Below are 23912 nucleotides of genomic sequence, written 5' to 3'. Positions count from 1 at the left end.
TATGGAATTTGAGGAGAATGTGGAACCAGAACATGCTGTTGCTGAGTTGTTTAAGAAAGAATAATAAGAGCAGAATTTATTGCCAATAAAGTATCAATAAAGGGCAGAATGGAACAATGGGGATCTGCCATGGCAATTCTCACCAAAGATACAAAAGGGAAAACAATAGATTGGACATACAAAATCACATAAGTGGATGGCATTCAAAAAGAAGAAACAAAAAACAATAACATCAAAAGAAAACCTGCTAAGTACAAAATAGGAGAATGAATGAAAGAGGATGAAGAGGGGGCAGCTGGGTGGCTCAGTAGATAAAGAGCCAGGAGCAGAGATGGGAGGTCCTGGGTTCAAATCTGGCCTTAAACACTTCCTAGCTATGTGACCCTGTGTAAGTCACTTACCCTGCATTGCACTTACCTAGCCCTTACCACTCTTCTGCCTTGGAACCAATATTGGTTCTAATCAGTATTGATTCTAAGGTGGAAGGTAAGAATTTAGAAAAAAAAGAATAAAGAAAGAGGCTGAAGAGAGCAGAGGGGCAGAGAGGAATGTATGATGTTCAGTGGTAGAAATGAGGGTGAAGATTATTCTTATAGTCTCAGGAAGATAAGAACCTATAGGGGAGTGGGTAAGGAGAAGAGTGGGAAGGACTGAAAAGGTGAGATTTGCTTTGCTAGGGGGAGGAAATTCCACTGATGAATGCTTCTATATAAGAGGAGATTTTCTGTAAAGTGAGATGGGGACCTTGTGTTGGGTGTAGGCTGGGGAATTTGGTGCTTGAAAAGACTTTTTAGATCTCATAGGAATTGCTGAGTCCAGGAAAACTGAGAAGTCATGGATGCAGGAAAGAGATTTTTGAGGCAAATGGAGGAAAAAAGGTAACCAGGTAATCAGGAGGAAAGTATAGGTCAGAGGTGGACTGCATATGGCAGTCCAGAGAGAGTAGGCAGGGTGTCCTACCAAGGCAAAGTAGCTTCTCTGACATCTGCTGGAACTGGCTTTGTTCTGGGAGTGAGGTCAATGGAAAAGGGAATCCAAAGGGCAACCTCTATAAGGCAATGTGAGAAACTGACTAGAGAGCAGAGTCCAGAATATGCTTGCTGGAAGTTTTGATTCCACGAATAATATTCAGAATAGAGAGCTACTAGATAATTATAGGGCCCAGGCAACAGAGAATGAGAATTTACACTAGAAAGAAAGGGAATATGGATTATAAAGAAAGTATAAGAAATCCTTTATGGTATGGGGTACAAAAAATGAAATTAAAAAAATTAATGAATAGCATTTGAAGGAGAGGAGAGGAAAAGGGGAATCTACCTGAGAGAGGGAAAAAAGGGAATTAAATGGCCAGATAAAAGGAAAAATTAGAAAAAAGGAATTAATAAGCAAAACTCCAAAGGGAAAGAAGTAACTGATGAAGGAGGGAATTGAAAGTGAAGCAAAGAGAGCCATTGTGAATAGAACAATCTTAAAAAATATGCTAAAGGACATGTAACTGAAGCACATGTAATACTATGTTTACAGAAGAAAAATAAAACTTAAAAAACATTATAGACAAATGAAGGAAAATGTAAATATAACTCTAATAACTTTAAATGTGAATGGATTAAATAATCCAATAAAGTGAAAAAGTGACAGACGATAAAAAAACAAAACCCTACACTCTGTTACTTCTAAGTAACATTTAAAAAATAAGATATACACAAAATAAAACAGAGAGCATGGAAAAAATTTACTATCCATCAAGTGAATTGAAAAAGCAAGAATTTCCATCATACTAATGAAGGAAAAACAAACATTGAAAAAATAAAAAAGGATGAACAAGAGAATTACCTTGTGGTGAAAAGAACCACAGACAACAAACCAGCATTAGTAATAAATTTATATGCTCTGAATCCCTTAACATTCAAATTCATAACAAAAACATTAGCTGAACCATAAGAAGACATAAACAGTAATACAATTATTCCAGGATATTTTGATATCAATCTGTCAGTTTTGGATAAGTCTAACAGAATGATAAATAGGAAAATATGGAATTGAACAAACTGCTGGGTAAACCATAGAGTTAAAAACTTATGGTGTCTTCTAAAAAGGAAAGCAAAAAAAAATTACATATTTTTCATCACCACATGAAATTTTTGTAAAAATTGATCACACACTAGGGCACAGAGGTATTGCTAACAAATATAAAAAGAAAGACATTGTCAATATATCTTTTATAGGCCATAATGCAATAAAAATAGTCATTGGTTCGAGGACTCCAAACAAGAGTCCTGGACTCTAATAAATGACTAGGTCACAATACAAATCAAGAAACAATTAATAATTATCTAAAGAAAATGATAATGATAAAAAACATACCAAATTTATGGGATGTAGCTAAAGCAGTTTTCAAGGGGGAAATTATATCACTACTAACATAACAAAATAGAAAGAGGGGATTAATGATCTGAATATACATTTTAAAAATTAGAAAGCCAACAAACAAACCTAAAATAAGAAAAAAGAGTAAATATTCAAAATTAGAGGAAAAATAGATAAAATGGAAACAAAAAGATCCATAGAAATTAGAAGACTAACCACTGATTCTTTAAATTGATAAACCTTTAGATCATCTCATTAAAAAGGGAAGGGCAGAAAAACAAAAGAATAAAATAGCAAAAGAGGAAGAAAATTCACAGCCAAACTAGAAGAAAAAATTTTAAATCATAACATTATGCACAACCCTATGCTAATAAAACTGAGAACACAAGAGGAATACCTTAAAAATAGAAAATTGCTAAACTATCCAAAGACTAGATGGATATTTTAAATAAAGTAATCTTTGAAAAGTAAATTGGTATAAATATAAAGGAAATATCAGAAGAAGAAAAAACACTCTTGGCTTGATGGATTCACAGAAGAATTATATTAAAATTTTATAGAAGAATTAGTATTAATAATTCACAAATTATTCACAAAAATTAAGAAAGGAAGCTCTTCACTGGGATCCTTTCATGAAATAAATATAATTCTAATACCAAAAATAAAGATAGAAAAGAGAAGAAAATGATAAAATAATATCATTATTGAATATTGACTTAAAATTTTTAAATCAAATCCTGTCATGTGAATTATTAAAATTTATCCAAGAAATCATTCTTTATAATCATCTTTATATATATCAGGTATAAAGGATAGTTCAGCATTAGTAAATTAATTAACATGATGAATCATATTAAGAACCAAAATATTCAAAACCATATGATGACCTCAGTAGATGCAGAAAAAGCCACTGACAAAGTGCAGCACTCGTTTATGTTAAAAAATCTTGCAAAGTATAGACATAGAGGGATTTTTAGAAAATATCACAACTAGTATCTGTCTAAGACCAAGAGTAAATATTATATGCAATCATGACACATTAGAATCCTTCCCACTAAATACACAAATGAAGCAAGGATACTTATGCCACTACTATTTGATATAGTTCTGGAAACGCAAGCAACAGCAATAAGAGGAAGAAATTAAAGGCGTAAAAACAAATAACAAGTTAAAATTATCCTATTTGTTGATGATATAATGGTACCCTAAGATCCTCTGGAATCAGTAATGATGCTAATTGAGAAAACTTAAAGCTTCAGCAAACATGTAGGCTACAAAATAAATACTAAAAAATCAATAGCATTTTGATATAATAATAAATCACAGAACACTTGTGTAGATTCAATTACAAACTGCTCTTTAAAAAGAAATAAAGAATAACTTAAAAAGCTGAAGAAATATCCAGATTAATATAATAAAAACAACAATATGTCAAAAGTTAATTTATGCCTTTAATGCTTTATCAATAAAATTCCAAAGGGGATATTTCATAGTACCTGATTTTTTAAAAATAAATTTCATTTGGAAAAACAAAAGATCTAGAATTTTGGGATGCTAGGGAAGGGCAACTGATGAAAAGAAATCAGTATGAAGAGGGAATAGTACTTTCAGAACTCAAACAACAATCATTGAAGCTATCTGTTATTGGTTAAAAATTAAGAGATCAATAGAACACACTGAAGAAGGGAGAATCAGAAAGAAAAGAACTCAATTTAGTGTCTGATAAAACCAATTAAGTAGGGAAAAAAAGTTCTTTTTTTTTTTTTTGATAAAAATAGCTAGGAAAACTGGAAAGCAATTTGAAAGAAATTAGATTTAGACCAACAATTTATGCCATATTCCTTAACATTAGCATGTGTTATGAATATATAGACTGTTATAAATATATAGAATGCTATGGATATATAGAAAAGATATACAACTTTAATGTTAATGATTAAAGCATAAAAAATGGAAGAGAAACAGACTTTATACCTCTCACAGATAACAGCAGGAGATATTCTTAATTAAACAAAATCTAAGGCAGCTATAAAAGATAAAATAGATAACTTGGATTATGTGAAACTAAAAAGCTTCTGCACAGACAAAATTAATGCACTTAGGATAAACAGTGGGAAAAATCTTTGTTTCAAATTTCTCTGCTAAGTGTTTGGTATCCAAGATCTATAGAAATGACTAAATATAGATGACTAATAATGATTCCTTAATATATAAGTAGTCAAAAGATATGAACAAACAGTTCTTAGAAGAAGAATTGGGAATGCTCTACATCACTAATATTAAGAGAAATGCAAATAAAAACAACACTGAAGTTTCAGCTCACAAAAAACAGCAAAAATACGCCATGTTGGAGGGGTTGTGGAATGACAAGCATACTAATACACTGTTGATGAAGCTGTGAAATAGTATAACAATTTTGGAAAGCAATTTAAAATTATGTACAAATTTTTTTTTAAATCACAAATAATTCTAGAGACCATGGTGAACAAATTTCTAAACTCTTCAGTCTCATAGCATCTTCTTAAATTACCAAGTAAATGCTGACGAATGCCTTTAGAAACAGGCCACAATTTATATTGATCATTGTGGAATCTCTGAGTCAGAGGTTACCTGAGACATCATTGACAGCCCAAATCATACCTGAATTGGAACCTGCCCTACAATGTGCACGTGGGCTTTTATGGGCTTTTGTGGCCATTGTGGTCTAGGCTGGTTTTCTTTTTTTTTTTTTTTAACCCTTAACTTCTGTGTATTGGCTCCTAGGTGGAAAAGTGGTAAGGGGGGTAATGGGGGCCAAGTGACTTGCCCAGGGTCACACAGCTGGGAACTGTCTAAGGCTGGATTTGAACCTAGGACTTCCTGTCTCTAGGCCTGATTCTCAATCCACTGAGCTACCCAGCTGCCCCCTAGGCTGGTTTTCATTAAAACCTTAACAAGCATTTAAGTGCATCCTGTCATTTATCTTCTTGGCTATGTAAAGGCAGCCTCTAAGGAGGTCAGTCCATCGTGCCTTGGGCTGAATGATACCTGCTGTTAGGACTGTCCCTACACCTGCCCCGCTGATTCTAGTGACTTCTCCATGGAATAAGGGCTGTGGTATCTCCCTAAACCAGTGCCATATGCTTGCTGGATCCTTTCCCTGCTCCTGCTATGTAAATCTCCATTTGCTAATTGTTAGACAAGGTTCTTTTCCCCCTTTTTGCATCATGGACTCCTTGGGATATCTGATGAAACCTAAGGAGCTTCTCAGAGTAATGTTTTTAAATGCACAAAATAAAAGACTAGGGATTACAAAAGGAAACCAATTAAACTGAAACAAAGATGTAATTCCTTTCTCTCATTCAAATTCACGGATCCCCTGAAACCTATCCCCAAACCCATTCCAGGTTATGGACCTCAGGAATTATATCATCTGCAGTGTCTCATTTTACTGCAGTCTCAGACCTGACGTACCTGACTGGTCTGAGTCAGACCCGGCCTTTAAAACTTCCCACAGTGCAGACTGGCATCCGGACACACCAGGTGCCCAGCCTGCTGTCCAAGAGTTACTCTCATCCTCATACTCCCATGGTTCGCCTTAGGGGGCCAACGCTCATGCACACACACATAGATATATATCTGTAGACACAGGTAAGGGCAGATGCTGTGTTATGGTGGTGCTCCTTGGACACGAAACATTAGGAGTTGGGTTCAGAAGACGTCCTTGAAAAATAGGAAAACTTGTTACGTACTAGATAGATGAAGCAAGGGAAAAGAATGGATGAAAATGAAAATGGAAGGCTGCTGTGAGACACAAATCTGGTAATCTGGCAATTAGCACCATGGGGCACAAAATGCTGAAAAGCAATGGCATCTCCACATGCTTCAGGGGCGCGTGTTCTACGAAAGCACGCCAGAAGGTTCATTAGAAAAGAGACATCAGCTTGTGAAGTGGAATGTCTTATGCCCCATTCCCTACTGCTACTCTTAGAGGGAAATCTTCCAAACATTAATATCCTCCCTGAACCTACATAACACCATCACCCTCTGCTCTCTGTTCATGTTCCTATGGACGATGGTACCAGCTGTCGCACGCTTGCTGTCTGTTTGCATCTAAGTTGGGAAAAAATGAGTTGGATTCATGGGCTTTTTTCTCTTTTGGTTTTGCCCCAAATGAAGGAAGAGGCATCTGGTAAGAGGCGGAGTGAGAGGGAACCTGGCATGAGGTGGATCTTATACAGAAGGTTTTATGGAGGTAGGCCAGAAGTACTTGACTATTTTAAGAAAGGAGAAAGAAAAACATTTCCCAATGGTTTCAGTAACTCAATGTGTTACTTGGTCTCTTTTTAAATCCGTTATTGGAACAATTGAGAAGGAAAGTATTCACTTCTGCTTTGTTCAGTTTCAGTTGCATCAGCCTTTGTACTGACACAATTCAAAGCAAGACTAGAGCCTGATGAAAAGGCCAATGAGAAGGGAGAAATGAGAAATTAGGGGAAAGTTTTAGATGACTGGAAGTCAGAGACTGGCACATTTTATAAAACTGTATTCCCCAGTATTGTTTCTTTTGGAAGAGAATCCCATGCTAACACATCTCTCTTATTAGCATTTCAGAAATGTTCTGGTTTAGACTTTTCTCTGTGTCTTGCAACAGAATAAGTTTTCTTCATGCTTTCCCAATTCTTGAATTTTCACCACTTGATAAAAAAAAATGTGGGGTCGAAACATTCCCCAAACTCAAAGAAGGAGAACAGCCATTGGAAGATTCTGGTTGGTTAATTACAACAGGAAATGGGACAAAGGAAGTTCATGTTCTCTTGGATACCATTAAGACACTAAATTCAAGAGCCAAATGCATTTTTTAATGGAGTTTGTATCCTCATTACAATTAGAGTGATATTTTTCTTACAATATAAATACTAATTTAGATTTCTATTTGTTCAGGGCTAACACTCATTCATTTGGGGGTCACGGGACATAAAAGCTTTTTTTTTCCCTTCCCAGAATTTCTCTATAATCATCTAAAATGCATGCAACTGACTTTAAACAATTTTGAGAGCTTTTAGAAAATCTGGAATTCATAGGAGTTTCTGCTATGGTTTCCCATATTATATAAAATTGTCATTTCTCCCATTGCACTAGAAGAAAAGAATGTTATTATTCTAGAAGATGGAATTTTGGTTTTTCACCATGATCCAACACAAACGTTTGTGGTTTGGGGGTGCCTAACCTATTCTAAACTCAACATCCTGAAGCTAGAATTAATTGCTCATTAAGAGCACAAAGAGTTCTTTTTTCATTCTAATGTAAGTACAACATAGAACTTTTTGACATATTATGGAAAAATAATGTAGTTCTGAACTTTCTCTTTCCCTTTTTGCTATTTAGGTTTGGACTAGAGCCAAAGGTAGGCCAGGCTGCTTGGCTATAGCATGAACAAGAATGATTTTACTTAAACCTTAACGGAGAACTGATGAAACTCAGTGCATCCATTTGGATTTCTGTCAACACTGTTTTACACTGGAGAAAAGTTACATGGTGAGAATTAGGGAGTAATTCAAGTAGCTGAAGACAGGAGTTTTTGAAGTGTTTAAAATAGATGTACAGGCAATTATTGAAATACAAATGGCTGACTCCTCCCCATATCCATACAAATGGTTGAAGCTTCACCTCACCTCAATGCACCATCTCCTTTGGGAATCACTGAGAAAAAAAATTAGGAGCCCTTAGGTAGTCTTTAGAAGAGGAGAAAAGAAAAATCTGTAAAAAGCAGAAATAGCTTAGGGGAACAAACTTGTACCTGAGTCTCTTCCTCCCAAATACTTTCTCTCATTTCACAGTATATATTCATTTTTCTTTGTTATACTACCAGAAATTACATCAACTGTTGATTTATTTGCATTGAGAAGCATTCTCTTTTAAGAAATGGAAGAACTTTTGAGAAGGCTAAGGGTCAATCTCACACAAATCTGCTTGAATTAGGCTCATTTTCTTCCTAATTTAATTGAGATCTGTTGCAATGAAGAAACAGGAATTATCATTGAAGTGGGGTAGAGAAAGGACATAGGTAATAATGACCTTTGTGGGGAGGTGAGCTATGGTACAAGGCCTAGGCTAGGAGAAGGGCACCTTAAAGGTGGGGTGTGTATGAGTAGTTTGGGAAAAGGGACGCAGAAAAGGAGGTGGGAAGATACTAAGGACAAAATTCATCTATTTAAAAATTTCCCAAGGGCCAGCCCTGTGCTCAGAAATGGATGAGGAAACCCTTTTTTTCCTTCTCCAGGCTAAACCTTTAAACCTTCAGGTTGGTTTTATGGCAAGTATTATTAGTTTTATAGTCCAGCTATGTTATGAGCTAAAAATGCTTTTGTGGGATGGCCTGGAAACTTAACCATCCACTTTATAAAATTGCTTTTATGGGAAAATATATTCCAACTTCCAAACAAATGACTTAAAAACAAGCTGTTGGAAGATAACATGTCCATATTGTAAGTTAGATATTCCCTGTAAATATCTCTTCTTTTCACCAGACTTACAGTAATCCAGAAGAGGGGATATTGCTTCCATGAGTGAGACACATTTTACATTCCCCCAAAACAAAAACTCAGAAATACTTATTTGTAAACAGAAGGTATAATACCAGAAATTAATGACCTTTTCCTTGTTTCTCTTTATTTATACTCCTATTTGAGAGAGGATGGACATATATATATATATAAAGAGAGAGAGTATGTATGTGTTGCAGACCCCTCTGTCAGTCTTATGAAACACATGGATCCTTTCTCAGAACAATGGCTGTTGTCTTTCAAATGGAAAGGAAATGCTATATTTCAGTTAAAGTTTAGTGAAAATTAAAATGTGATTTTCTTTTCACCATTGACATTCACAGGCCCCCAGTTTAAGAACCCTATGCTCTATAATAAAAAATTTAGATAACCAAATCTTACTTGTCACTGAGTGTTTTTAAAGTGCCACAAAAATGTGAATTATAATTATTATCATTATCATTTTAATATTTTTAGAGGCAACATGACAAAACGGAAAGAATACTCATCTTGGATTTTTGTCTTAACATTTAAGGTAATCCTCCAAAAGCATTATTTATGCCTCTTTGAAACTCTTCTTATGTAAACTAAGGATAACAATACATGTACTCATAGGGTTGTTATGGGGAAAGGACTTTGTAAACCCCAAACTCGAGTCAGTAAATAAGCATTTGTTAAATGCCCATAAGTTGTCAGGCTGGGGATACAAAGACAAAACTAATTCTTGCTCTCAGGGAGCTCAAATTCTGATGGGAAAGACTACCTGCAGAAGGGGTATCTGAGTCAGGGCTTGAAGAAAATCAGATCAGGAAAACTAAGAGGTAGAGGAGAGAAAAGGCAGAGAATCCTAGGCATGGGGGCCAGCCAATGCAAAGGCCTGTAGTTGGAAGATGGATTCTGGTCCTCTTGGAATTGCAACTAGACCAGTGTGGATGGATTATGGAATACATAGAGGAAAATGAAACCTAAGAAGAGGAGAGGGCCAGCTTATGAAGATCTTTCAAATGCCAAGAAGATACATGTTTGAAGTAAAAAAAGATCCACTAAAGCTCACTGATGAGTGGGTGACAGGGTCAGATCTGGGTTTTAGAAAAATCACAACTAAGTGAAGGATGAATTGGAGGATGTGAAAGAACTGTAGGAGAGACTCTGCTATAAGCAGAGCTTCCTGATAATGGACAGAAATGAAAATGGCTAGCCTTTAGGCAGTGTACACCCCTTCTGGACAGCTTGGCTTGTTAGAGTTTCATTATTCGTTGCAGAAATATTTCAGCCATTGCTCCTATTCTTCAACTTGGTAGAAAACAAAAGAAGTCTAGCCACTGTTCTGCACAGCAGCTCTCCAAATACCAGATGACAGGGATTATGGAACCTCTAAACTGATCTCTTCTCCAGACCTAATAGCCAGCCCTAGGGATGTTCTCATGACATGGTCTCTGTTCTTCCACTATCCTAGTCATTCATGTCTGAATGGATGCCAGTTTGCCAATGTCCTTCCTAAAGTGTGACAAACAGAATTTATTTTATTCATCTCACCATCACACAGAGGCTATGGTTACCCTTCAGTGACTTTTGTTGTGTCCAACTCTATGCAACCCACTTGGAGTTTTCTTGGCAGAGATACTAGAGTGGTTTGCTATTTCCTCCTCCAGCTCATTTAATAGATGAGGAAACTTAAGGCCCATAGGGTGAAGTGACTTGCCCAGGGTCACATAACTATTAAGTGTCTGAGGCCAGATTTGAACTCAAGAAGATGAGTCTTCCTAACTTCAGATCCCCTTAAAGAAACAAAGTATGAAACCTAAATACTATACTTCACACTATACTAAATACTATACTTCAAAATTCCAAGGCTCTAATACTTTGTTGGTATGGGGATGGCCACTACCAATGTCGATCCTGCCCATTTCCAGAATTGCTATGGACTAAAAACCAATCACGCTGTAGCCAGTCTATGACCAGAGACCATTTTGAAAACAGAAGAGTGTGGCCTTCTGATTCCATTAGGATAGAAAACACGTGTTGAGGAAGGTCCTTGGACCAATCCAGATCAGGACCCACTCTGCAACTGGCAGGAGAAGCCAGAGACACCAAGAGGTTGAAGATGTTGCCCAGTCATATATGAGGTATGAACTTTCAAAGGCTTCTCTGACTCCCAGGCCAACTGTCTATTTACTATTTCATTTTGCATTTCCTAATAATACCATATTAGTTTTTAGGTTACTAACTTAAGTAACCACATTAGTTATTAATTTCCCCCTCAACATGACTAGCTTTGTACTCTCCCTTCCAAATTCACAGATCCATGTACCCTTCACCTACATAGACTTTTCAATTGTATTTAATTATTCAAAAATTTTTTTCACAAATCAAGAGAACACAGTGTCTATGATGTAGGTCCTGAAAAGATAAAGGTGGCCATTTTGCCAAAAATTCCAGAGTGTCATTGTTTCTCAAATTGCTCATAGATTATTCAAGCAGCAAGTCTTCAAATTTCAATAATAGAGGCAACCAGTTGCCAGAGGACTGTGACAGTCTTAACAAGTTTTCCAGAAAATAAAATACTCACACAGATAACAGGTATTTCTTTTTCCTTTGGCAAATATTAACACTTCACAGCTAGCATATCTAGCCTGCTTAATTGGGCCCATAAAAACATGCTAAGCTGTTTCACTTGCCACCATCTAATTCTTGTGACTTTGGCTCCTCAGCTTTTCACAGATAGGAAAACAGCAGGGAAAAAACACCCAACAATGAAACAACAAACTCCCCAACAGACCAACTGAAAAGAAGCCTGAAGTTTCAAGTGAAAATTTTTAACAAACACTGCAATCTGCGTGTATTTATCTACTTTCAAAGAGTAAACTGAATAATTCAGGGGCTCCTTAAGAAAAGAAAAAATGCCTGCATGGAATCTGGGTAGGGAAAGGGAGAAACAGAGAAGGGAAGGAGAGAATTCCCTTCCTCATATAGTACCGGAGAGAAAACAACAAAGAAGACCAGAGGGAAAAAAAGAGAAGAGAAACCAAGGGAGGGACACACACAGAATAGCAGCCTTATTTAAGATGAATTTTTGACCTTATTTTAAAACATTTATGGATCCCAATTGCCTGTCATGAGATCACCTTCTCTCACAATACTGGCTTTTAAGCCTGCTGTGCACTTTAACTCAATTTATCCTATTTTTTAAAAAGTACATTGTGAGATAATTCCTTCCACTTCTGAGGACTCAGCCAGGATATCAGAAATTCTGTTGTGTTATGGTGTCAGCGAAAGGACACTTGTCAGTCATCTTAATCAGATGGAAATAGGCCTCGTGAACCCTCAGACAGAAGTCAGTGCCCATTTCGGGGATGCAGCCCAAGGTGTATGCTCAAAAAGGTGTATTTTATGACTTTTATTTATCAGATAACGCTGAAGAGTTTAGTATTCTTCACCAGTGGCCACACTTGGCTCTCAAAGTTCTGCCTTATTGGGAGGTTTGAGTGACAGGAATGAAATGCGAATTCTCATATCCCTGGCCCCCAGGCCTCCACGAGAGGCTCCAGCAGCACATTGGCAGACCTCGAGGGTTGCACCATTGTGGTCAAGTTTTCCCAGGGTTGTTTTTTTTTTTCTCTCCTGGGCAGAAGGTACTAGTGCTTTTCTTTGGCTTGGGCAGAGGAGGGGGAAAGAACGCCTGTGATTGGAAAGCCTCCAGCACAACGAACACCCCTCTTCTTTTAGGACAGTGTGCTTTCTGGCGCAAGGGCACAAGCTCTTCCAATCCAGCTGGCCAAGCAAACTTGCTTCCCTTGAAACTGAGACACTGGCAACTCTTGGCAAAGTTCGGACTGCTCAAAGCTGGGGGGGGGGAGGGAACACACACACACGCACACACGCACACACACACACACACACACACTCCCTCACATGCATACACACCCATTCTCTCTGTCTCTGTCTCTCTCTCTCTTTCCCCACCTCACTCTCCCTCTTTCCCCACCCTCCTCTCTCTTTCCCCTTCTCTCTCCCTCTCCCTCTTTTTCCCCCTCTCTTTCTCCCTCCTTCTCCCTTCCTCTCTCTCCCCTTTTCTCTCCCTCTCCCTCCCTCTCCCTTCTCTCCCTTTCCCTTTCATCAGTGTCTGAACTGGGCTGGTCTCTGGATGTTGCCTAAGCTCCTAGACCTAGGTGAAATGACCCAAATTCTCTCAGCTTCACTGTCTCATTTGCAGAACAGGAGTCACAACAGCACCTACCTCGCAGGGTTGTTAAGATCAAATGAAATAACAAGTGAAGATTGATGTAAATACTGTGTTATTATTATTATCATTTGGCATGTGCACAATTCTAAGTAGACCGTCATGGTGCCAAAGCACAAGTCTACACAATGTGCCCTAAAGAAAGTTGAGCAGGGAAAGAAGACTTCTAGACAGGAAAATCAGAGAAGGCTGCCTGGAAGTTAGGAGAGTCTCTGGTCTTGGGGAAGACCTGCTACAAAAGATGAAGATGGGACACAGGATGTTGGATTCAGGCAAAGCGCTTAATGACTGGCTTTCTGGAAACAAACATGCATCCTGTTTCATCTGTGGAGCTAACACTATCTCCATTCCTTTCTTGAGTGTGAAGAATCAATGAATCCATCCAGCAAGCCCTGACTTGTGAAGTATCTGTTGATTTCTGAGGTATCAATGCTCACACTGAAATTTTTAACAATTAGCTCCTTTAAGCTTCTAAGCATATTCATGTTTCCTGGTCACTTAGTGCATCAAAGGCCCAGATACATAGAGCTGGGCCCATCAGACTTACTGGATGTAGCCCAAGACCACTTTCTCCCCAAGCCAATATTTCAGTATCCTTGGTTTTTGTTTTTTTAAACCCTTATCTTCTATCTTGAAATCACCTTTGAACCAAGGCAGAAGAGTGGTAAGGACTGGGCAATGGGAGTTAAGTGACTTGCCCAAGGTCACACAGCTAGGAAGACTCTAAGGTCAAGTTTGAACCCAGGACCTCCCGTCTCTAGGTCTGGCTCTGTATCCACTAAAAGACCCAGTTGCCCCATTAGCCATGTTGAATATCCTTTCTACTTATGCCCAAGTAAATCTCCTCTTGTTAAATAAATGATAAAAGAATGTGTCATTTTGTTCCGATAATTAATCAAAATCTAAAGGGGATCAATCCAAGTCATGCCTGTCTCTTCTGTATGCCTTTTTAGGAGAGACCCAAAGATCCTAGAGCATTCTCTTTTTTTTCTCAAAAATTAAACCTATTTGACTTTGCCTCCTTTTAGAATAAAATTAATGGCAACTATGATTTATTTGAAAGTGCCCAAGCCTTCTCAAAGCACCTTAGGTCGGATCACTGGTCCATAAAAGAACCTGCAGACTGGATGGTGAGAGCTTTTTACCCTATCCTTTAAAGAGGGCTGCAATTTACTTTGGATAATTGTCATGGAGCCAAAATTAGACTTCTATAAACCAGACCTCAAGCATTTGACTTAAGGATGTTACCAGAGAATAAACATGAAATGAAAGGAAAACATACAGGTCTGCGGGCCCAATGTCTCTCTCAATATGGGATTCTGGGAGCTGGCCTCTGAGGCCTCTTCTGGGTCTGAGATTCTGTGATTTTGATTCTGATCTCAGGAATACACCTCCAGGCCTTTGTTTCTGCCAATTCCTATGCCTAGAATGACCTCCACTCTCTTTGTTTGTTGATGAGTTCCTATCATTCTTTATAGCCTAACAGAAATGCCATCTCAAAGTCATCATGAAGCTCTCTCTGATCAATGTCTATTAGTGATGATTTTCCTCTTCTATTACAACATGGAACACTTCATTTTCTTTCTTTTTTTTAGCTTACCTAAATTTTCTAAATTAATTAATTAAATAAATAAATTTGAATGTTTTCCATAGTAACATGATTCATGATTTTTTTCCCATCTCTTTTCCCTTCCCCCTCCCAAAGCTGACAAGCAATTCCACTGGGTTTTATATGTATCATGGTTCAAAATATATTTCCATATTATTAATATTTGCAACAGTGATCATCTAAAGTCAACATCCCCAATCATATCCCCATCGAACTATGTAATTGATCATATTTTTCTTCTACGTTTCTGCTCCCATAGTTCTTCCTCTGGATGTGGATAGCGTCCTTTCTCATAAGTCCCTCAGAAATGTCCTGGGTCATTTCATTGGTGCTAGTAGAGAAGTCCATTACATTCAACTGTGCCACCATTTTCTAACTTTCTAATATATTTATTCTGTAATATTATATATTGTAGCCATCTGTGTTTGTATCTAATGCCTACCCCTACTTAGACTATAAACTCAATAATGATGGCTGAGAGTGAGATTTGTCTAAATTTTTTATTTCTTCTATTACCTAAGCCCATTGTTTTCTTTTCACTTTGTTAAAAGTCAGTTAATGAATGAGGAGGTAAAAACTCTTTATTTCTCTTCCCTTCCCCAATAGTGTCACCGCCTTTTGGGGGACCATCAGTTTTATTAATCTAGTAAATACCAGTTGTTTGTATTATTTTTATTATTTTTTTAGCATTATCAGGTCTTTATTATGTGCTAGTCACTTTGCTGAACTCTGAAGTTACAAAAAAGCCAATTCTTACCTTTGAGGAGGTTATATCCAAAAGGTAGAGACAATGCACAAGAAGGTAACAAGATAAAGAGAGCAGAAATAAGGTAAAATTAGAGGGAGGGCAACCAGTTGGTGGTGCAGTGGATAAAGTTCTAGGCCTGGTATCAGGAAGACCTGAGTTTGAATCTGATCCTAGATACTTACTATCTGTGTGACCCTGGGTGAATCATTTAATCCCCATTAAATTTCCTCATATGTAAAATGAGCTGGAAAAGAAAAAAGCAAACCATTCTAATATCTTTGCCAAGAAATCCCCAAATGGGGTCATGAAGAGTCACACAACTGAACAAGAACAATTATTTTTCTCTGTCTCTGTCTCTCTCTTTCTTTCTCCCCCTATCTATCTCTATCTACCCATATCTATATATCCATCCATCCCTCCATCCATCTCTCTCTCTCTCTCTAACTCTCTGTCTCTCTATATATCTATCTGTCTCTCTCTAACTCTCTCTCTCTCTCTCTCTCTCACTCTCTATCTATCTATATTACTCAAATATATAAGGAGCTAAATCAATTGTACAAAAAATCGAGCCATTCCCCATGGGCAAGGGACATGAATAGGTAATTTTCAGATAAAGAAATCAAAACTATCAATAAGCACATGAGAAAGTGTTCTAAATCTCTTATAATTAGAGAAATGCAAATGAAAACAACTCGGAGGTACCATCTCACACCTTGCAGATTAGCTAACATGACAGCAAAAGAAAGTTATTTTTATTTTTTAATATTTAAAAACCCCCTTTCCTTCTGTTTTAGTATTACTTGCAAGATAGAAGAGTGGCAAAGGCTAGGCAATTGGGGTTAAATGATTTGCCTTGCCCCTGGGTCATACCGCTAGAAAATATCTTAAGCTGAATTTGAACCCAGGACTTCCTGATTCCAGGCCTGGTATTCTATCGTCTGTGCTACCTCACTGCCCCTAGTTCCTTGCATTATATTAAAAACAACACAGAAAACTTTGGGGTTGGAGGGGGGTGGGAAGAGGGGATTTTGGACCAAGGAGCATGCTAGTAGTACTCTGATTAAAATACTATCATCTCTATTCCCCTTGCTCACTTGGGGTGCCCAGTGCCATGCTGTACCCCACATGGAAGGAGAGAAAGAGGATAGGAGAGCCTTTGCCACTTGATGTAACCAAACCTATAGCAGACATCCTTCTAGGATTTAATGATAAATCTTTCTGTCCCCTGAAGGGTAAAGGATTTGAAATGACAAGACATAGAAACTTCCTTCTGATCGAAAATATTGCTTCCTTCCAAACAGAGGCTCTCACAGGATCCTAGGGCAATCATTAGTGTGAATTGTTCAAACTCAATATGCAGTGATGCCTCTCTTTGAAATCACACTCCTGACATTAATTTCTGAGAGTTCACTTCCAGTAACCATTTATCTCTCTTTTTTAACTTCTTAGTGATGATGGCTCATTTGCATTATCTATTCTTTGCTGCCCAAAGCCCTGTGACCTAAGAGGTGGGAGGCAAAGCCCCAAGTCCAAAAGATGGCAAATTATTTCCTTGTTTTGCTAAAGTGACACAGATTTGCTCTACCATATCTGCAAGTACACAAGTTCAGTGGTGGTGGCAGCAAGCTAAATCTGAGAGCAATTAGAAGGAGCTACCGTAGATTAGTGTGGTTTGATATATGTAAACAATTTCTAGGAGAATGTAGGGGTGTTGTCTGCAGAATTTCCATGTCTATGAAACCCAAGTCTCTAAGCTAACTTGATACGGCAAGAAACTGGAAAATTCCTTCAAATATACAGTGCCTTTACAGCTTTTATATTAAGAAAGAGTTCAGTAATTAGGACCAGGCAGAAACTAACCCAGTGCTGTTCATAGTCAGAAGGCCTTGCTCGAACTTCCTCATCTTCATATAAGGAGAAGCCTTCTCGCCTAGCCTGGTGATATTCCTTCCGTAATTTCTGGATCCGGTCTGCACTTCCACTTGTAGGACGGCCACTGGAAAATAAATGGTCACAGGTTACACAAAAGCACAACATTGTTTAAAACTCGGTTTGAGATCTACTTGTCAAAAGAGCGTACGATTTTAGAGGGATGGGCTCACGTGAATTTAGAAGGCCTCACAATGCAATTCAAGCGAGCCAGATAAATATAAAATACAAAAGAAGAAAATGCAAAATTTAAAAATAGAAGTACAAATCATGTATGCTTCTTGAGTGGGACATTCAGTTAAGGTCTTAAAGACCTCTTATGGTAATTAAAATATTCAATATGTTTTCTAATGATCAGATAACCAAAATTGTTGGCAAAATTTTACTTTGCAGTTAACTTATTTTTTAAATAAGAGTCACTGAGGATTTGTAATGTCCATTTTTTTAGCGTGGAAGAGGGTTTAAATCTATGATTTCATTCACTTGAGAAATTCCAGGTATGAAACTTTAGTAATATTAATCATAGCTATTGTTTACAAAACATTCTACATGAATTTTCTCATTTTATTCCCAATGACCTCCCTGAGAGGTAGATGTTCTATTTTACTGATGAGGAAACTAAGGCAGAAGGAGCTTAAGTGATTGCTCAAGGGTCACAGAGCCAGTAAATGTCCAAAGCAGGATCTAAACTTAGCTTTTTCTTACTCCAAGTTTAATGCTCTATCCTCTATGCCAGTGACGGGCAAACTACGGCCCGTGGGCCAGATGCAGCTTCCTGGAATGTTCTATCCTGCCAGCCAGGTTGACATTATTCCTAATCTGATGAATACAATGAGTAGGATACAATACAATGAAATTTTGAAAGAGTTGCCTTAGAAACAGACTGACAGATGAACATTTCCTTAACTTTGGCCCCCTCTTAAAGTTTGCCCATCACTGCTCTATGCTGTATATATTAGCATTTACCACAATGCCTGGCACACAGTATGCTTAATAAATGTTAGTTGACTAGATCACCTAACTATGTGACCCTGGGCAAGTCACCAACCTTGTTTGCCTAGCCCTTGCCCTTCTGCCTTAGAGTTGTTACTAAGAAAATCATAGTTTAAAAAAAGAAAGAAAGTTAGTTACTAGGGGCACTGAGAGCGTCCACGGTCACTTGTCCATGGTCATAGTTAGTATTTATCAAAAATAGGCCTTGAACCCAGTCCTTGGGTGGGTTCCCATCTGTTAAGTCAAATGGATTCATGCACAGTCCTTTTCTTTAATTTTTTCTTTCATTGTGATTTCACTGATATAGAGAACTCCCAGAAACATCCTCTACCAATATGAATCTACCTTAGTGTCTTGGAAAATGGCCTGGTGTATAAGGTTCATAGGACCAGTATATGTCAGAGCAGAACTTGAATTCAGGTCTTTCTGAATTTAAGGTGTATTTCTAATAACTACACACATTTCCTCTCAATCTTTTTTAGTGTGAACTATTTTATCTTTTAGTCAAAGAATGAGAGAATTTTCAGTGTGGGAGGTACAGAGTAAGATTAAGAAAGGAATGAAAAAAAAAAAAAGCTGGAGTGAAAGTTAGCCAAGTAAACCAGGAGTCATTGGCACTGAGGTGAAGGAAGTGAGGCAGGCTGAGAGCAGAAAACCTAGAATTGCTGCAGGGCAATATTTTGTGTCTCTACCCATCACTCAGGCCCTGTCTTCTCTGCTTTTCCTGCTGCCCATTTGCAGTTCATGCAGAACTCATCCTAGCAAGACTTTACTTAATTCAGTTCCTTCCTTTAGGAGGCCGATTAAGAGGACACAAAAAAGCCTGAAGACATCAGCAATAACAACATCCAGCAGGTTTTCCCAGAAGTCTTGTGCAGTGTTAAGCCATGAAAGTTGAAAACCAAGACTTCTGGGACTCTCTGTCCAACCTGTTTCTTAACCATTGTCTTCACTGGAACTCTGTGAGGCAGCAAGTGTTGGTATTCCCATCTCCATTTCACAGATGAGCCAACTGGAACAGCCGTGAGAGATAGCTAAAGTCATACAAAAGTCAGAATAAGACTTGAAGTCAGCTTTGCTAACTTTGAGGCCAGTGCTCTTTACCTCTCTAGGTAGAAATAGTTGATCTTCAAAAGATCTTGAACAAATCACATTAATTCTGTGTGGGGAATTATTTTTTGGTAATACAGATTTGTAATACCATATAATTTGTAATAAAAATACAAAAATAATTGTAGAATTAATTCTGTGTGATGGAAAATCCATCTGTTGGATCTTACAGTTTTACTATTAAGATGAAATAAAATAATGTATATAAAAATGCTTTGAAACCCTAACGTGCTATTCAGCTATTAATATAAAGACCCAGAAATTATATATTATCTATATCTATCTGCCCATCCATCCATCCATCCATCCATCTATCTATCTATTTTAGAAGCCAAGAACTAGAGGTGGGAATGGACACTTTTTAACAACAAAAGTCACAGAAAGCCCCATTAAAGGTAAACCAACTGGTAATAACCCCCACTGTTGCTGCCAAAAAGAGATGCAAAGGGGGCAGCTGGGTAGCTCAGTGGAGTGAGAGTCGGGCCTAGAGACGGGAGGTCCTGGGTTCAAACCCGGCCTCAGCCACTTCCCAGCTGTGTGACCCTGGGCAGGTCACTTGGCCCCCATTGCCCACCCTTGCCACTCTTCCACCTATGAGACAATGCACCGAAGTTAAGGGTTTAATTAAAAAAAAAAAAAGAGATGCAAAGCCTATCTACGAATCATAGTGAGGAAATAATGGATACAGATCTTTTGAAATGATGAACATTCTCTATTTAGATTACAAACAGTTGAAGAAGGCAGCACTATAGTTTCTATCTCCTTCCCTAAAATAATGAGGCAGGTAACCAGGAAGCAGTAGGTCTTTAATGAAAGCTTATTAATTTTGCTAGCCCATCATTTCTTTGGGTAAAAACCAAAACTGATATTGTAAATCCTTGTTTTTTTCATTTAGACATGTAAAAAAAATTACACCAAACCACAAGTAAATAGTTTCCTACTATGCTTCATTGCAGTATTTTATTAAAAAAAACATCAAAAATTTCCATCAATATTTTTAAAAAAAGAAGAAAAAAACCCAATATTCCTTTTTTAACCATAGGCAGGCATGAAAAGCATTGCTATATTATAAAACTGCTTCACTCACTCTTGAGTAATGTGAGATGAATATGATGCCCGATCCAATACTCATGCAACAGTTCTGAATTTCAACTTGGCTTCTGACAATTACGTGAATATATGAACCACATTCAAACTCACCAGATGAATTCAATCAACGCTGTGCAAATATCGCATACATAATCTATTAGTTTACCCCAAAGAAACTGAAGCACTGAATTCAAACAGAATGAAGTCATCAGTAATAAAAAAAAAAGAAAGAAACTGATAAGGCAATATTAAAAAAAATCCCACATTTTTCCTACATTTGTGGTGAAAAATCATACTTTGCCTATAAACTATTTTCCCATATGCCTATAAATACATAAATTAAAAAATATGGGTTTGATCAGATTGCAGTTCTCAAGTACTGGGAACAAGGAAGGAAAGCAAATTCAGCTATTTAGGATTCAGAGAATTCCCTATAGCTTGCAAAACCATGACTATTTACCCCAGAAAAGAATCCTAGCCTCAGAGAAGAAAACATGAAAACCCCCAGAAAGTCATAAAAACTATCTAAGGACAAAATACACTATTCTCCTTATTCTCTGTTGACAAGTGGCATCTATCCCCACATGTCCATATTTTAAAGGAGGTTGGAGGGCCTCATGCAGGAGTCTCTAGTGAGAGACTCAACACAATGCAACCCCAACAAACATTCCTCTCCTTGACTTTTTACCCTCCCTCTTATCCAACAGTCAGAGAGTGTTAGAAGAGATGAAATAATAAATTGTAAATGTATATGTCTTTTTCATTTCTCACTGTATACAACACACATTCCACCAATGGGATGTGTGTTGTATACAGTGTTGGTCCATCTTTAGGATATACTATTGGGGCATGAGTGGGGAGGATCATTGCTTCCATTCCATTTTGTGAAGCTGAGGCAGAAATTCATGATTTCAAAGGGAAACATAAAATAGATCACTTTCTCAATGAGAGGAGGCTTGTGGCACAATGGATAGAGTACCTCTGGCAGATTCAAATTCTAATCCAGCCTCAGACACTTACTAGTTGGGTAAAACCTTTGCCTCTCAGTTTCTTTAGTTGTAAAATGGAGAAAATAATGGCATCTGTCTTTAGGGTTATTGTAAGGGTCATCATCAGTGCCTACTATATACCAAGAACTACACTAAGCACTGGCTCATGGGAGATAATATCTATAAAAAGGAAAGCCTACATGATAGGTTTTCCCTGAATCAATAACTAGTCCCTTATGCCCCATCTCTTTCCTCTTTTTTATCCTATGGAGTCAGGACTTTTTGCCAATTGTTAGAAAAAGGCCCTTGATTTCAATATGGACCTTGCCTCCAATTAGGTACCTAGTCTTGGAAAACTTGAATTTTCTTTGCTTGATTAATATAGATTCTGTTTGGATTAAGAATGAATGTTACCAGTGGAAATACGCATCAGCCATGGTGGGGGTGGGGGAGAGAGCTGGGGGGTGAAGGGGAAAGTAAGAGCATGAATTATGTAACCATGTTAACTTTTCTAAAAAATAAATATTAATAAATGTTAAAAAAAAAGAATAACAAGAAACATTACAGGATTTGTTTGAAAAAAAAAAAAAGAATGAATGTTAGTGATTCATACTCATTCAACAAATATCCACTAAGCCAGTGATTCCCAAACTTTTTTGGCCTACTTCCCCCTTTCCAGAAAAAATATTACTTAGCCCCCTGGAAATTAATTTTTTGAAAATCTTAATAGCAATTAATAGGAAAGAGAAATACACCTGTGGCCATCACTGGCCCCCTGGATCTCTGCAGCACCCACCAGGGGGCTGTGGTGCCCACTTTGGGAATCACTGCACTAAGCAATTACTATGTGTCATCCAAAAACTTGGTTCCTGTTCCGGGTTAAGATGGCGGCAGAGTAAGAAGCAGCTCTTAACCTCTCCTGACCGAAACACACAAAACTCCTCAAGGGGACATAAAAACAAGTTCAGACAAACGGAGGAACCCCACAACAGGGCACAGCGTGGAAGGTACGTGGAATTGAGACATTTCCATGCTATAAAGGGGTGAAACAGCTCTCACTAAATCACGGGCTGAGCAACCACCCCACCCCCACCCCCTCCACACACAACATCTATAGCGCTGAAGCCAGCTAAAAAGAAATAGAGCAAGTTTGGGGCACCCATCGAGTCACTGGCAGCTCTGGGGCCTGTTCCTGAGAGCAGCAAGATTTAGGACCCCAATAAGCCAAAGAACGCATGCGAAATCTGAGCGCGGGAGCAGAGAGTGGACGTAGGGCGCTGAGCGCGGGCTGAGAGCGCAGGCACTGCGGAGGCATGGGTGGAGGCAGACACAGCCAGGAACTAAAGCCTGAGTGGGGAACCAGCATGGACGGGTATACGACTGTGGAAGCAGCGCCCTGAGACTTGTAAAGGAACCTCCCGCAGAGGATCAAGCGAGGGGGTCCACCAGGGGGCTTGACCTTGGAAAAAACCAGAACTCAGACCTCAGGAGCCAATAGACTGCAGACAGACACTGAGTGTGAGCATAAACCTGAGAAGCTGCTGGGCTAATGATGGCTAACCAGTCTCAGGAAGCTCAGAAGAGAAAGAATAACAACAAGAAAAAGAAGTATTTAACACTCGACAACTTTTACACAGAGAAAATCCAGACAACCAAGCAAACAGAGGAGGAAAACAAACAAGCATCCGGACCCTCCTCAAATAAGGAAAACTCCTCACAAACTATGGAAGAGTTCAAAACTGAGATTCTGAGGAAGATGGAAGAGATCTGGCAAGAAAATAACAGTTTAAAAGGTAAAATCTTGCAATTGGAAAGCGAGGCTCAGAAATCAAATGAACTAATAAGCAAATTGAACAAGATTGAAAAAGAAAACCAAAAGATCATAGCTGAAAACCAGTCTCTAAAGGCTAGAATTGAGCAGTTAGAAGCTAATGATCTCTCAAGACAACAAGAACAAATAAAACAAAGTCAAAAGACTGAAAAAATAGAAGGAAACATGAAATATCTCAATGAGAGAGTGACAGACCAAGAAAACCGGTCTAGAAGAGACAATTTGAGAATAATTGGTCTTCCAGAAAAACCAGAAATTAATAGAAACCTGGACTCCATACTAACAGAAATAATTCAGCAAAATTGCCCTGAAGTCCTACAACAAGAGGGCAATATAGACATTGAAAGGATTCATAGAACACCTGCGGCATTCGATCAAGAAAGGAAAACACCAAGAAATATCATTGCAAAATTCAAGAGTTTCCAAGCAAAAGAAAAAATCTTACAAGAAGCCAGAAAGAAACAATTCAAATATCAAGGAGCA

General features: G+C 38.0%; 1 protein-coding gene across 1 annotated transcript in view; it reads right to left on the bottom strand.

Annotated features, from left to right (window-relative positions):
• Positions 1–23912, bottom strand: part of PARD3B (par-3 family cell polarity regulator beta) — a 1311536-nt gene that overhangs the window by 107220 nt on the left and 1180404 nt on the right. The window contains exon 20 of the mRNA XM_044669413.1: positions 17349–17484. Within this exon, the coding sequence (XP_044525348.1) occupies positions 17349–17484 (136 nt within the window). The remainder of the gene's footprint in view (positions 1–17348; positions 17485–23912) is intronic.

The sequence above is a fragment of the Gracilinanus agilis genome, chromosome 3 (genome assembly GCF_016433145.1).
Source record: "Gracilinanus agilis isolate LMUSP501 chromosome 3, AgileGrace, whole genome shotgun sequence".
NCBI classification, from domain to species: domain Eukaryota; kingdom Metazoa; phylum Chordata; class Mammalia; order Didelphimorphia; family Didelphidae; genus Gracilinanus; species Gracilinanus agilis.
This window is presented reverse-complemented; position numbering and strand designations above follow the sequence as displayed.